The sequence below is a fragment of the Crocodylus siamensis genome, chromosome 2 (assembly GCF_052110815.1).
Source record: "Crocodylus siamensis isolate JL-2025a chromosome 2, ASM5211081v1, whole genome shotgun sequence".
Lineage (NCBI taxonomy): Eukaryota > Metazoa > Chordata > Crocodylia > Crocodylidae > Crocodylus > Crocodylus siamensis.
The window spans coordinates 57,818,546-57,834,679 of record NC_143396.1 but is presented as its reverse complement, the minus strand read 5'-3'; the positions used below and the strand labels follow the sequence as shown (position 1 = coordinate 57,834,679).

General features: G+C 45.7%; 1 protein-coding gene across 1 annotated transcript; it reads right to left on the bottom strand.

Annotated features, from left to right (window-relative positions):
* Positions 1–1,001: 1,001 nt before the first annotated feature.
* Positions 1,002–11,730, bottom strand: EXOC1L (exocyst complex component 1 like). The gene is made up of 3 exons (XM_090034708.1): positions 11,606–11,730; positions 7,402–7,532; positions 1,002–1,630 (listed from the first exon to the last, which is right to left on the bottom strand). The coding sequence occupies exons 1-3, from the start codon at positions 11,724–11,726 to the stop codon at positions 1,367–1,369; spliced, it is 516 nt and encodes a 171-aa protein (XP_089890834.1). The 5' UTR covers positions 11,727–11,730; the 3' UTR covers positions 1,002–1,366.
* Positions 11,731–16,134: the final 4,404 nt, after the last annotated feature.

Genomic DNA, 16,134 nt, shown 5'->3' with positions numbered 1-16,134 from the left:
AACAAACACCTTTAACTATAACATGATATATATTTCTGTGACAGACAAGTACATGATGGTAACTGCCTATCAATTAGAAAGGTGGGCAGCATTTTAAAAAGTAAAGTAAAAAGCTGTACATTTTATACAATTTTTTTATAAATAGCTATTATTTTATTCAGTCATGATCCACTTGAATTAAAGTACATTTATATAAGTGCCTTCAATCCATGAATCTTAAAGTGCATTTCCAGATACTGATAACATAAGCCCCCCATGCCCTTATATCATAACCCCCATTTTACAGTTGAGGTATACTGAGGTTAAAATAGGACAATTGATTAGATTTTGAATCTCAGTGTCAGTCAAGTTCTTGCCCCACTCCTGGGGCAGTACAGCTATAAAATGCCATCTACTGAAGCTGTTCTGTAGGGTCACAGGTCAACCCTTAATACATATGATAGGTGTCATCTTCCAAAGCACTCAGTGGGAGCATATAAGCCAAAGCTGAACTCAGTGTTAAAATTCCATTGACTTTGATTGAACCAGAGTTAGGCCCATGTTGAATGCCTATAAAAAGCCATCCAAATTTTGAAAGTTAAATGTAACTGAAGTCATTACCTAATTAATATGTGTTTAAGTAACATACTAATAAGTGCAGATAATTATTAGAATCTGGTGGAAATTGTCCTCTAAATTCTGAACATATATTTCTAAAAAATCATCACTTTTACAAAGAAATTGTAAACAATAGCCAATACCTACAGCATTGTGTTAGCTGTTGCTCCAGAACCAGAGAAGGAGTGAGTCTTAAGAAACCCTGTTCCCAAAGCCCCCAGTGGAGCTGGGCTGCCCCCACCTTCCACCACATGGCTAGATGTGCCTGCTGCACCTGCCCCAGGCACTAGATTGGACTGACCAAGCACTGCCCAACTGGTCCCCTAGGTAAAAAGGCTGAGCACCACTATTCTAGAAGAATTCTGCATTTTACCACACTTGGAATTGAATTTAGCATGGGTCATACACACAATTTTTTTGCTCTTTTTCTTTCTTTTGAGGCACAAATTGACTAGTAATACTAGTTTAGAAATATTTGGGGCCATTATGAACAATAATTTGTACCCCTATAAGCATTTGTGCTCATGAAGTTTTGCCTAACTTAGTTGTTAGTAGTTTTATGCTGAAAGGGAAGTACGCTAATAAGTATTTACAAAACTGGCATGTTTTTTAAATAACCAATTAAATCATTTATATAAAAATTATTTTGTAACTATCTAAAAGTAAAAAGCAGATACTGCATATCACTTACAATCTTCTATAGCAGATGATTTGTGAGAACCTGGTTATTGAGAATCAATTAATCACCTCAGGGTTATAAAACCTATCTTTATGGCATAGGACACAGAGACAGGCACAGTAGGTTGGAAGCATAGAAACATATCCTTGTAAGTACCAAACAGTCGCCATTGTTGGATGACCAGAAACAATTATCATTTATGTAGGCTATATCAAAGTTCACAATCTTCAAGTCCTGTTTAAGGTACATCTCATTCAGTTTGTTCAATGTTCGTGCAAATGCATATTTGGATGCACAGCTATATGCTTCCAATTTGTAGACTTTCTCGAAGTGCATATCAAAATAGGGGTTATCCTAAAATAACATAGAGAGAATTAGATTATTATTGCACTGCTGCGATATTTTTATTGTCCCATGCTCATTACTTTGTCGTTTGCCTCACTTTAATGGATTAAAAAAGATATAAGCCAAGGGCCTTAGAAATACATCCACAATCCATAAATGTTCCTATTATAATATATTTAGGCTTGGCTAAATTCAATTTTTTTTTTTATATAATATTGACAGATAAAATTGATGTTTATCTTTAAGCATTTATTTAAATTTTATTGATTTAAATGTTAAGGATTGTGCAAAAGTAGTATGTGGGGGGAGACAATTTATTACTGACAGCATACTATAATTATAGTGTAGTTTAACCTCCCACCACAACAAACATAGCTACTGTAGGACTGCTGCCAGCTGAGTGGTAGAGCTGCCATCAGTCCCCGGTCTGTTCACCTGTAACTTCCTTGTCCACTTTGCCACTTCCTCTTCCTTTGTTCCCAGTCTCCTTGGTTTTCTGGGAGTTGCAGTGCAAACTACAGGCAACATGGTTCTGTAGGGCTGCCGCCCCCATTTTCACACATTTCATCTGTCATCATTTTTCTTACATCATTTTTTGATAAATTTCAATTATTAATGATGCAAATACTTTTTCCTCAGCCTATGAGTGTGAGGTGAAATAAACATTTATCAATGTTTACCAATAAAAATAAAATCCTGCCAAGCCTAAATAAATTATACTAACTGGCCCCAACACAGCAATTCTTAAACAGTCCTCACTCAGGTAAAACTTGAGCAGGAGAAGCGTTTCTGCCTGAGTAAGAATTTCTGGATTTGGCTAATAAGCACATTATAATTCAAGACAATAATATGAAATTATTTTAAAGTACCATCTAAAATGTCTAAAATGTACCATATGCCAAACCACATTCCACCTCAAATGAAGAGTACTGGTTGCCCTTTCTCCTCATACTGCAGATCAGCTCTATTCATGTGTACAGTCATTTTAAAATTAACAAGTTGCATTACATTTTATGAATGTCATTAACCATATCTTCAACTAATGACTTTGGGACTAATGTTTTTCACTAGAAACAGTAAGACAAATCTACGTCATCGCCATGGATCCTGGTTTTCTCTGTTTAAAAACTGCAAATTCTGTGATTTAAAAAGTCACAAATTCTCTGCTTAAAACCCCAAAATCTTCATTTTTCCATGATTAAAATGAAATGCCACTATATATACATATAGGTATCAGCTGAACACAATGTTTTATTAATATATTTACAATTGTAAAGCAATTTGGAAGCCAACCAGTGCCTCAACCACTATAATAAAATAATTTCTAAATACCTATAAATTTTGGCAATTGATTTTGGGTTTAGCATGGAAAAATAGAGCTCCCCCTAGCCTGTTCGCTCACCAGGACATCGGTCTAGCTGCAACTGTCCCCACCTCCCCCGCTTTGTGGTGCTGAACAGCCCTGGTATGCCAGCACCCTGCCCCATGCCATTGCCCGTCACTCCCTACTCACAGCCCTGTGGCTCTGCTGGTGCCCCTCACTCCTGACCCACAGCCCCTGCCCCCCTCCCCCGCCCTACCTTTAAAAGAGAAATCCAAGTTTTTCTCCTTAAAAAGAGAAAATCCACATTTTTCTCCTTAAAATATAAAAACCCATGTTTTGCTGCATTTTTCCATGCTGAACAGAAAACCCAGATCCTTGGTCATTACTTTCTGTAGAAAAATGTATGGGAGAAGACTCATTGAGAATTGTCTCTAGAGCAGTGGGTTTCAACCCTTTTTGTACCAGGACCCATTTGCAAACATCAATAGCTAGTTCTGACCCAGTGCCCCCCACTCCCAACCCACTGCCCCCACCCCAGGCCCCAGCCCCGCAGTGTGTGTGGTAGGGGGTAGGTGTGTGGTAGGGGGGGCACAGGGCCCTCCAAGCAGCCCCTTGCAGTCTGGAACTCTGCCAGCATGTAATAGAAAAGGCAGGTTTCTCACGTTTTTCTCCTTTAAAGGAGAATCTATTTTTTAAGTTTGTTGATCCATTTTTAAAGTTTGTTTGCAACCCTATAGTCTTGTAACCCACTTTTGAGTAATGACCCACAGGTTGAGAAACAGTGGTTGACAGCAGGAGTGTCAAACGTTTGCCTGCATTCACCCCCATGGTCCCTTGATGTCACTTGCCCTGCCCCCGCTAGTGCTGCCCCATTGCCAGAGGTGGGTCCAAATCCAGCCCACAAAGAGCCCTGCAGTCCGAATGTAGCTTGGGAGAGTCAAGTGAGTTTGACACCCCTGCTCCAAAGTGTCACCAGCCTATATAATTCCACCATCGGTGTGAAGATTATTATAGCTGTGTTACTAGTAAGTCCCTCAGCCTGCTCTAGTCCTGGGACAGCCTCAGAGAAAGGATAAATCAGCACTAGGTAGAGTTGTCCTTTGGGTGTAAGCTTCATGGAACAAAACCATTGCAAGTTTCCATACAGAAGCTATTATTTTTTTCTGAGCAGAAGGTCTAGACCCTGTTCTAAGTCAGGGCACAGAAGGTGACCTGTCTCTGCCCTGCTACACTGTGAAGTATGGGGAAATGTTCAGGGTAGGCAAGAGCTGAGGAATTTTACGAAACACAACTCCAGGAACAGGTTCCTTGCCTCCTGCAGAACTTTCAAGCACGTGTGGATGTTGAGGCAGCACCATAACTATGATACAGTGAAAGAAGCAACACACTGGGCACTGACTTGGAGGGGGCCGAAAAGAAGTGGCTACAATTGCACAGCAATCAGAAGTCACTGCTGACCCTATGCCCCAGATGCCCAGGTGTGTCCCTAGGCGAGTGGCTGGGAAGGCACAACTCCCAGCTGCAGGTAAAGTGACAAACTGTACTCCTCCCAAAGGAAGGTATTTATATGGTGATCTGGAAGCTGAAATTCTGGGATGCTCATCTTCTATTCAAATTCTTTCCATTTATAAAATAATGGGGCCATAAGTTCAAAGCTTAAGATTGTGCCCTGTCTTCAGTGACTTCTAGGCAACTCCAATGAAGGTCAAGGGTTAAATTTAAGGTGCAGACAGAAGTAATTTTTGAAATGCTTCCAAATGTAATGGTCTTGGGAACACTGCAAAAGGGTAGAGCTTCAGCCAAGGGGCATAAATGCAGCCCCTGTCATGCCCCTGGCTGGAGTACTTCAAAATCATGATAGTCACATGCAGCTGTTTGCTCTTTAGCCAGAGGTTACCACAAAAGGCTGCAGGAATGGAGTGATATGGGGACTGGAGAAAAGACAGCCAGGATGCCAGCTCCAGTGGTAGTGGGGAGCATGCCGGAATCTGGCAGTTGGGGCAAGGAGAGGTTGGCGTTAGGCTAGTGTTGGGGGCACAGGCATCTAGTGGGGGTTTGGGAGTGTCACAGGGTACTAAAGTGCCTGCTCCTTTAAGATCAGAAACTGCCTAGGGAGAGGGCCCTAGGAGCCAAACAGAAACCCCATAGCTGCAGGTTACTATGGCAGCAGGCTAACAAAGGAATTAGCCTGCACCTGCACCTGGTCAGCTAATCAGAAGAAGGCAGGGCCCATGGCACATATAAACCCCAGGGCTGAGGCCAGTAGGGCTTTCTTCTCTGGCAACAGCCAAAGAAAAACTGCCTAGAGATGCTGCAGCCACCTGATCTGCTGCATGTTGAACTAATAGGACTCCAGGAGCTCACTAGGTACCCTAAGCTACAAGGTATTTATTGCCTGGGGAGAAGTTTGACTCTCTTAAAGGGACAGAATGCACCCTGAACTGGTGGTATTATGTTATAGCACTGGGGCTCATATTTTGGTTGCTATTTATAAGCTGGTGGACTGAGTTGAGCCTTTTGGGGAGGAGGAGGAGGCCTCATTGGGGCCACACTACAGTATGGAGGTGCCATAGCCCTGTCTCTGTGCCCACACTGGCAAGTGCAGGGATGAAGGAGAGGCTGAACTATTACAAGGCCTCAGAAGGACAGCATTTAAATACCATCTGTGAGGCTTGGGGTGTGGTAAAGGGGTGATATTTGGAGTCATGTGTCTAGCCCATAAGGCTGAGGGTGTCCCATGAGACATCCATTTTGAGTGGAACCCAAAAAGGGGTCCAGGTAGCTACATCAGTGAGGTCCTTCAGGACTGTGTCCAAACATGAACTTGAGGCCAGCTTCCCTATTTTAATTTCCAGCAAGATGTGACAAGTGAGGAAAAGGGTGCCTGCTGGGGATGACTAGCATGGTCACAGAGCTCTAGGGGCATCAGCCATCCCTGGGGACCCCATGCTGTGACTGGGAACAGTGGGGGTTTGTGGTTGTAGGAGTGCTCCATTGCTGGGATACCTGGCTCTCCAACCCCCGCTCTCCCCCTCTCCCAGAGCCAGAGAGAGAAGGGCTTGGAGACTCCAGCTTCAGCAGCAGTGCAGGCCTCATGGTGTGGCAGAACCAAAGTGTACATGGATGCAGACAAGTGGTATCAGAAGCTCTAACAGTGAGAAGACCTGACAGCTGGGCAGCTGATGAGCCTTCATTCAGCCTACCCTAACTGTCCCTGCCACTCTCCTTCCCTCCCACATGGAAGAGATGCAATAGCAGAGCACTGTGGGGGGATTTATGAGTTCCCTATCCCCATGCACAAGTAGCAAAAAGTGAAATGCAAAACAGTGTCTCAATTCAAGAGTTACTCTCTTGGAGTAATCCAGCTTCTTTTGGGACATTTCAAAGGGCATATATTTTTTACAGCTGGCCCTGTGAAGAGTTTCAACAGCCAGAGGGTGCAAACAAAAGGAACTTCTAAAATTTCTAAGTCCAATGCGCTTGGAAACATTTTGAAGGAAATTGTTTCAGCTGGGAGAATGCATGTATAGCCCTTGTGGCGCACACCCCTCCCCGCATGGCTGGAAGACTTCAAAATTCCCACAGCTACATGCAGCCATTGCTCTTGAACTGAGGGACACTAGAGGGGGCAAATGTCTCAGAAGCATGTAGGGGCAGGGGAGTGGCAGCGCTGACTCCCTAGCTCTTCAGTGTTAGGATGCTTCATCTACCTCTTCTTTTCCCCCTCTTCCTCAGAGAGGAGAGCTAGAGGAGATTGGGCCTAAAGAGCCCAGTGCCAGAGGTTCCTCCCCCGCCCCAAGTGCAAAAGCAGCTGGGACTAGGGAGTAGGAACTGGCATGCGCACAATCTGGCAGGCTCTCTCCAACCTAAAGACTGTCCTCCCCATGCTCTTTCTCCTTGGCCCTGTACATGCAGAGCAAGAAATGAAACACTACAAAATAGCATCTAAATTTGGTACCTTTTTTTTCCCCAGAGCTTGGGCTGCTCCTAGAATACTTCAAAGGGCTTGTACACTTGTACAGCTCATCTAAATGTTTCAAAGGGGTTTGAAACATTTTAATTGTTAGTTCTCACCCGAGTAATTTTGGGTGTGGAGAGACTATGCAGTTAGAATCTGAAGACTCTTCGCTACTGGTAACAACACGGAAACCAGAAATAACCTACCTTGACTCTTGCGTCTCAACTGATTTTGGAGCGTGACAAACAACATCTTGTTTTGCTTTTTCCTTCTAAATACAGGAAATAGAATCTGAAGCCCGTCTACTCAAAACCTGAAACCCTCTGATGCCACTTCTACAGAGTCACTTTTTGTAGTAAAAATACTATTTAGCACATTACATAAGCAGACAAGTGGGCGGGGAGCTGGACTCGATGATCTTCCGAGGTCCCTTCCAGCCCTTATGTCTATGAAGTGCATCATGTTAATAGTAATTTACAGTAAAAATACAGCACTTACAGTATCTGCTTCTTTTCCATCAATCATCTCCAGATCTTTCAAAAGCCACTTTTCAACTATATCATATTTATCTTCCAAACCCATTCTGAGGTGTTTCACCATAGATATTTCTACATCTTTACCTTTAGTCACTGCAAGATTAAAAGAAAAGAGTTCACATACATGGAGATATCTGAAAATCATATATTTCATAAAGATTTTTTTGATATAATAATTTGTGATGACTGGAGAGAGAGAGAGAGAGCGCACTTAATTTGTTTTCCTATAAAATAATATGCAACAACATAAAACATCTTATTAAAAATGATTTCCTATCATTTCAACTTGCTCATGCCTATTTCTGAGCTTTTTCCAGAAGCTGCAATTTTGTTCCTGAGTCAGGCTGGAAGGCACCTCAGAAGATCAAGTCTGGCCCCTTGCACCAGGCAGGAAAGACTACTGGGGTCAGGTGACTGTCCAGTCTCCTCTTAAAGATCTCCAGGGTAGTAATTGCACCTCTTCTGGAGGGAGCTTATTCTACAATCTGGACACCCTGACTACAATGTTCTTTTTTCCTAATGTTGAGCCTGGAACAGTCTTCCAGGATTTTGTGGCCATTACTCCTGGTTTTCCTCCAAAGGTGCTCTGGTGAACAATTGTTCATCGAGCCTTGGATGTACTCCCCTAATGCAGCAGTAAGTCAGACAATGAAAGAGAGAAGGTTGCGGGGTGGGGGAACAACTCTTCAAAATCATTAACATTATTAATGAATTAAGTGTTGGCAAAGAAATCAAAATTGTACAACAAACACACTAACTAGTAGGAAAAGCCCTGGAATTGGAACGCTAATATTAGTTTCCAAATATTTTTTTTTTCTTTTAAATCAGGAAAATGGACACACTTTTATTGCTTTCTTTTCATTGCCACATCATGCCCACCTTTTTTGAAAAATGGTAGGCCTTTAATTTAATCCCCTGCCTCTAACATAACCCCTGATTATTCTTCTGTTGGTACTATCTCTTACTGGACCAACTGTGTAGCTGGGAGTTGTTAGACAAGCTTTTGGACACAAAGTGCCCTCCTTTACCAAAAGTGTTTCCTCACTTCTTCCGGGGTTTTAGACTAAAAGTGACCAAGACATGGCCCATGTGGCTGTCATCCATCCTGCATGCATCCTGTCATCCCCATGGGTCCAGAAAGGTGGTAGGACAAACAGCAGCAGCTGTGGAACTGCTGCCAAATTTTCAGACCCTTCGAGAGCCTCATGAGCCAGATGTCCTAGCTCTACATACTGGATTGGACTGATCCAATACCATTCTTGACAGCCTATGGGACTAGATGAATTGGGCATTGCTGGTTTTGATCAGGGGTGTCAAGCATATGGCCCACGGAGCCTCTTTATCCAGCCCTCCATGTAACAGAAGGACACTGGAGTTGGGCCCTTGGGCCCTGTTGAGTGTGGCCAAGAACGGTGAGCTTGGCTCGCTGCTGCTGGACCCCCCCACCCCTGCCACTCCCACTGCATCCTGTACTGTTGCCACTCCTGTTCCCACTGGACATTACACTGCCTGCCCCCGCCCCCCAACCCTCAAGCTCCTACTGCCAGAAGACCCTACACCCCCCCCACTTCCTCCCCCACTAACAGGTAAGTCCAAAGTGCTTAAAATAGCCAATCTTCTGCATTCAGTTCCGTCTGCTAACCAGGGCAATTAAATCATTAACTGTAAGGGTATGCTAACAAGAACTAATTTTCTTATCCCAGACTCTGTTAAGATTTAAAACTGTGAAAGTGAAGCATGGAAATATCAGCCCTTAAGGAAATACCTATGCACATTAAGATTTTGTTTTAAGACTACTTAAGTTAGAATGTTCTGTTGGGGTTTTTTGTTTGTTTGTTTTTTTTACTGACTATTAACAGGAATGGTACAACTTAGTAGGAATATACTGCAGAGATAAGATTTCAGTTAGAATATTGTGCAGTTGTGCTGACTGCTCCTAGAATCTTGCTGGCTACATGCAAACAATAATGAAATACTTAGCTGTATTAAAATTATTTTTCTTATCTTAATTTAATTTAAGGACATGTCATTCCTGTTTTATGTAGGTATTCTAAATGCACAAAAATTCCCACCTCTTCTCAAAGTTCACTTATGGAAACATGTCCAGAAAAAAGCTGTCTCATATTCTAATATAATAAAGCATAACTGGTTTTTGCCATTCAAGAAACAGAATTAAGATGATCAATTTAGATCAGAATTAATGATCAAGTCCTGCCAAGCACTATAAACCTTCCAATTCCACTGATTCCCATAGGAATTAAAGAATGATCACTGTCTTTCAGGACACACTGCACCTATCACTTTCCCAACTCTTCTTTCTTATGGTAGAATAAGTTTAGTATTGGATACTGGAGACCTCTCATTGTTAATTCTCAATATATACTTTCATATTTGTTTGCAGGAATCCCCTCCTTAAGCGAGTTACTTAGTTTCCTTTGTGGCCTGTTCTTTTTGTTTTCCCTAGGAATTTTTTGATAAACATGTTTACTTTTGCTTGCTTATCCCTTGTATGTCCCCTGAAAGTAATGGGGCTTTAGTTAGATTTTCAGAAATGGTCTATATTTTTTAACATTACATTACAACATTATTAATTAGCATAGGCTATCTATATTTACAAAAACTCTTTAAGCCCATATATAGTACATTTCAATTATCAAGAACAAGATATATGCCTTTCTACCTAGCTTTGTGCACACACTAAATTTCCCTCATTTTGAGCAGCTTTCAGTAATATCAAAGCTATACCATTAAATACCTTTGAAAAAACTGTTGTAACAAATGGCATTTGTCAGAGCGCCAAAGTTTATTTTCTCTGTGGTCTGGGCCCGCCTGCTGCCCTGGCCCACCAAGGTGAGCCCCACGCTGCTGGCCTCTGTGATGCCCTGAGGCCTGGGTGGGGAGCTGCGCTGCACACAGCCTGCCCTGGGGATAGCCACCTTCTCCCCGGAGCACTGCCTGCACCCTGCGCTTCTGCCCCTGAACTTTATTCTTGTGAATAAAGTTACTTGAGATGTATTTGGAAATGAGTCATGCAGTCATAAGGTTCAATGCTACAGAATTAGCTTAGTTCTTATTATTCACACCCCCAACAGACTGTAAGGATCTATTATGGGTACGTATAGACATTGGGGAGGTTAGGGGGAGGTCAGATGGAGTTACAGATGGTCACACAATCTAACAGAAATCAGGATGGGGGGAGCAGGTTCCAGCAGGGAGGATGGAGAGGGGCAGGTGCAGTCTATGGGGAGGGTCAGGTGGAATCAAGGGATCTGCTCAGGGGATTGCAGGGTTTGGGGGGGCTGGCGAGGTCTGTGGGAGGGATGGGGTGCAACTGGCGTCTATGGGGGATCAAGGGAAACAAGCAGGGGGTGGGGTGGGTTGGCAGGATGAGGAGGATTCATGGCATCTGCAGGGAGTTTTGAGGGGATGGTAGGTCTCTTCCCCCAGCCCCCAAGAGTAGGGGCTACTTTTTAGCCCTTGGTGAACCAATGACCTTATCCTGCCTGCTCCTCCCCCCACCTTGGCTCCCAGCATTGGTGAATGCTGGTAAAACCAGTACTGGGAGCAGCTTTCAAGAATGGGGGGTTTGGTGAGCTTGGGGGGGGGAGGGGCTGACTGGTCCACCGGGGAATTGTCGTCTAGGGGTGGGGTTAAAAACAGCCCCAAGCCAGCCCAGCCAGGTAAGGAAGGCAGCTGCAGGGCTGGGGCTGTGCTGGGAACTGTACAGAAGTTGAGTTGGATGAGTGCTGCCAGACCCGATCTAAATTAGACTACCTTCACTTAGAGCAGGGGGGCATTTTTCTAGAGGATGGAACTGACCCGAGCCTGTCGCACTTAGATCCACCTCCCCAGGGATCTCGGTGCGAGGGGTAGACACGGGGCGGCCCTTTTACCGGGAGGCTGCCCCTGCCTGCCACGAGCCGCCGGGAGGTTTGGCGCACGGCAGGCAAGGTGCGGAGGGGAAGCGAGGGCTCGGCGGACCTGCCCGGGGGGTCTCGAGGCCGCAGGGGCGGCAGCGGGAGCCGGGTTCTGCGTGGCGGGGCTGCGCCGTGCGGGGGGACCTGCCCGGGGCTGCGGAGGCTCTGGCCTCGGGCCCCGGCGACGCCCCGGGCGGGGGTCCGGCCGCCTGCTCCCCCGCGCGCTGCCCGGGGCCGGCCGGGCTGTACCTGAGGCGCAGAGGTAGTGGGTGTCGCGGGCCGCGCCCTCGATCTGGATGAAGTCCACGAGGCGCTGCCCCAGGGGCCCGAACAGCTTCTTGCCCAGGTCCTCCCTCACCAGCGAGGACATGGCCCCGCCGGGCGGGCTTGGCGCCCCGGAGCGCTCACAGCCACGTCCACGTCCAGCCCCGCCGCCGCCGCCCGAGCTGAGCCGCCGCCGCCCCGCCGCGCCTCAGCGCCCAGCGCAGGGCCGGGCTCGCCGCAGCCCCGCCACAGCCTGCCGGGCGGGCATCGCCGCCGGGCACAGCCCCCCGCAGCCGCCCGGGCATCTTTAAGCGCGGGGCCGCTCCCGCTCCCTCGCCCTGGCCCGAGCAGCTGGCGGGAGGAATCGATCGGGCGCATCTTCCATCGGGAGGGAGAGCTGCGCCGTCGCCGCCCCCCGCGCCGCCCTCCCTCGCTGCTGAGCGCTCCCTTTCCCCCGCAAGGCAGGGAGCCGGCCCGACCCTGCCTCGCACGGGACGGGAGCCCGAGCCCGAGCCCGAAGCGAGGTAGCCCTGGTCCACATGCGGCCCCAGCTTACACCACTGCTAATCACAGTCACCGAGCAGGGACGTGCGGACTGAGCTCTAGTCCAACCCCCTGCCTGAGGCAGGATCATCCTATGCAGTCCGTAGTTACTACATAATCCCACCCTCAACCCTGACACAACACAGACCTAAGCCCCTAACCTGCCACAGGTAACAGTGGGAAACCACCGTACCCAGCATCCTGCTTCTATGAAATACTGTGCTCAAGAGATCCTGAGTAGAAGGCCACAACCCCTGCTACAGGGGAAGGCAACCCCTGCCTCCCCCCTTTCCTCCCTATTCCACACCAATCTGACTCTGGCGTAAAATTCTTCCCTGACCCCAAATTTGGTGCTCAGTCTGACTGAGTGGAGGAACAAGACTCTACACCAGTGGTTCTCAACCCACAGCTGTGCCCAGTAAGTTGTGTGGGTGTGTAACACCTTTGCCCACTATGGCAAATAGGCTGAGAACCACTGCTCTAGCTTCAATAGAATTGCCTGGAGTCAAGTCTCCTTTAAGGTCAAGAGGTACCAAACATGCTTTTGTGAACCTGTTTGTAGAGGCCATATACTGCTTTTGGAAGGTAATGTTTTTTCAAAGCCTCCCACATTGTTAATGATAAGTCTGAAGGGATGATTTAGCTTGTAGGTGATGCTTTTTCTGGTGTAGCAATGAGCAGAATAGCAACTACTCATGAAGTCATAGCTCTCTGGACCACTTAGTAATATGCACTTGTGTGGCTCATATTTAACATTAAAACTTAGACAAAGTTGCCTTCCCCATAATATGGTAGGGAGCTGCTAGATGGGCAGTCCCCACAAAGCCCTATTAACCAGGATGCAGGTGGGCACATCTACACATTCATTAATATGCTTTTACTAATGTGCATTAAATTTAGTACCTCCATTGTGAGGCACATTAGCCTATTTTAATGTGCATTAGCAAAAGCACGCTTTTTGGTGATACCTTAATGTGCATTAAAATAAGCTAATATGCATTAAAGTGCACACGTAGATGTGCCCAGGGAGATTTAACAAGATTTATAAAGACTCGTTGAAAAATTATTAGGATACTTCTGTTTATCCTGTCCTGTTATTACTGAGATAAATGGAGCATTTAATTAAACTAAGTGGCAGTACATTAAAATCAAACAAAACCATTACTTCTGCACACAGCTGTGTCAGTTTGCACCATATTCCATTTCAGAAGTCCATCTAGTCAAAGACTTAAGAACACTGTTAAAAGGGGCTGAAAAGTTTTATAACCACTAATGAGATTTGCACTTATGGTATAATCATCTTCTCACTTATCTTAGTAGAAACTGACATCTGACTGAATGAAGAAGAATTCTCCTCTGGTAACTGCATTCCTAGTTGGCCCAATACAATCTGGGAATAAGAGGACCTATTACCTAAAGCATTAGGCATCCTTGCAGGAGGCAGAGTATCAGGCTAGATGGATCAAGCCTGGCTGGCTGTTCTTATAAACCAAGGACAGCTATAGTTGTCACCCTATAGATGCTGGGCTAAAGTTCCTCAGGAGAACATTACCCCCCCCCCCAAACACACACTTTCAAAGCCTGTATTAGACAGTGCAAGAATGTTCCAGCATATTTTTAATTTGCTTTTCTCTCAGTAACAACTTCCTCTACTCTTTTCTATGCCTCTTTCCATACCTCTTTCCATAGTATCTGAACAGTCTAATATTATAAAAGCCTTAGTCTGTCTGTCTGTCTGTAATGCTTTATTCACACCCTGATTGGCTGTCTGAAACAACCAATCAGCGTGCTCCAACAGTGTTCTGGAAAGGCGGCAGCAGCCGTGTGGTGGAGGGGAGGGGATGGAGTGGAGGGGCTAGGCCAGTGCTGCTGGCCATGCCCCACCACCCCAGCCCTGCTCCCTGAAGGTGATGGTGATGGAAAGGATAGAGCAGAAAGGTGAGACCCTGGACCCAAAGCAGGATGGGAGGAGCACCCCCAGCCCCAGCCCGCAAGTGGTGGTGGGAAGAGTGGGGGGAGTGGGCCCAGTCCTGAAGTGGCAGGGGGAAGAGGGGAGCAGGCCCAGCCCTGAAGCAGCAGGGCTGGGGGCAGGGAGGGCAGACACAGGCCTCTGTCCCTGCCTGCACCCCCCACCCCAGTCATTCTTGATGGGCAATTTGCTAGTAAGAACATAAGAACTGCCATTTACTGAGTCAGACCTTAGGCCCATCTTGCCCAGTATCTTGTCACACAGTTGTGCAAAATGAATACGGAAAGGGAGGGTGAACTGGGAATAGGTGGTGCATAAGGAGGCACAGGGGGGCACATGCCCTCTGAGATTGGTCACTGCCAAAGCCACTGCTGGCTTCTGCAGGCAGTTGCTGCACACCCCTTGCTGATGATGCAAAGGTCCCTGCTCGCCACTTGCCACCACTGACAATACAAATGGCTGCAGATGGTTCCTGCTCACCGCCTGCCACCCTTCGCCCCACTACTGACACCACTGGTGGCAGCTGCAAGTGATCTCCGCTCGCCACTTGTTGCTGCCAACAGTGCAGGCAGCGGCTGCGGGTCGTCCCTGCTTGCTGCTCGCCATCATCGTGCTCCTCCACCTGCGGGAGGCACCAGTTGTTCATGGAACTGGGTATGACCAAGGTTTTTTCCACTGTTCCTCTCTCACTGGCAGCCTCCAGCATTTAAGGTCTAGAAAGTTGTATTTCTGAGGTTCCCTGACTCACATGCTTACTAGCTACTGATCCCCCTTTTCTCCAATAATTTATCCAAGCCCTTTTTTAATCTGGCTGAATTGACAGCTTCCACAAAACCTTTTGGCAATGAGTTCCATACGTTAATACACACTGCACCTCCTTTGATTTCATTTCCTGTATTCATAGTGTAACTGAGAAAAAAGTGAACCTGGCCAATGGGCTTCTGAAATTAGAATCTGGCTGATCAGGTAAAGAGTCCAACAAATATTAATATTCCAATATTTCACTGTTGATGTACATAGTACTTCCCTAACACAATAAAGGTAGTTCTTACTTCACGAGACCTTAGAGTCTCACATCCTTATTATGCTTTACTTTGCTGTGGTGTAAAGCTGGAGTGATTCCACTGAGGTTATGCCAGTGTAAAATTAGGTTGAGAGCAGAATCAGTCCCTGCTTTAGATAGTAATCACACTAAGTAAAGACTAGGAGGAACAGATTCAGCAAACTAGCATGATGTGACTTATTTAAGATTGTTCTGCAGCTTGTTGATACTATTTTAAATATTTATGATTCCTAATTCTACAATACATTTCTGCTACTGATTGGAGACAAGAAACTGAATTAATGTGAACTACAGCTCTTAGCACAAAAGCTAGACTACATCTGAGTAATACTGCACAACATTACTGGGAAGAGAATGCAATGACACCTGGAATAATTTAGAGCAGTAAAGAGTGTTATGGCTGATATATTAGCTGAGGAGAAGCAAGGTTTAGGGGTGCCCAGTTCTCTTGCTCATAGTTCCTATGCTAGAGGCGGGGACATGGAAATGAGTCATGAATGCTGGCTGGCCCTATACCAGATGATGCCCCTACAGCTTGGAGACCCTTCCATAGCTGGTTACCACCATTTCTAAGTCTAGACTCTAGAATTGGTGCAACATACCAATCTAAGGGCCTTAGATTGTAAACTCCCATGAATGAGAACAGTATTTTCCACTGCTCTTATTCAGCACTAACATTAAGAATAAGGACAATATTTCTTCGCTGAAAATAGTTTAACTACACCACTTTATAAACTAATTTTTCACAGACATCATTGCAATACAGAGCCAATTAATATCAGTGTGAAAAAGGAATCAGATCTATAAGTTTCAGTGGGAGCTTTGTCTCCCTCAAGACTCAATCAAGCCTGAAAGATGATTGCATAGTAAGATCAAGAAACGTTTCTGCTTCAGTATATTTAAAGGATTTATCTCAAAACACACACACACGTATTAGTC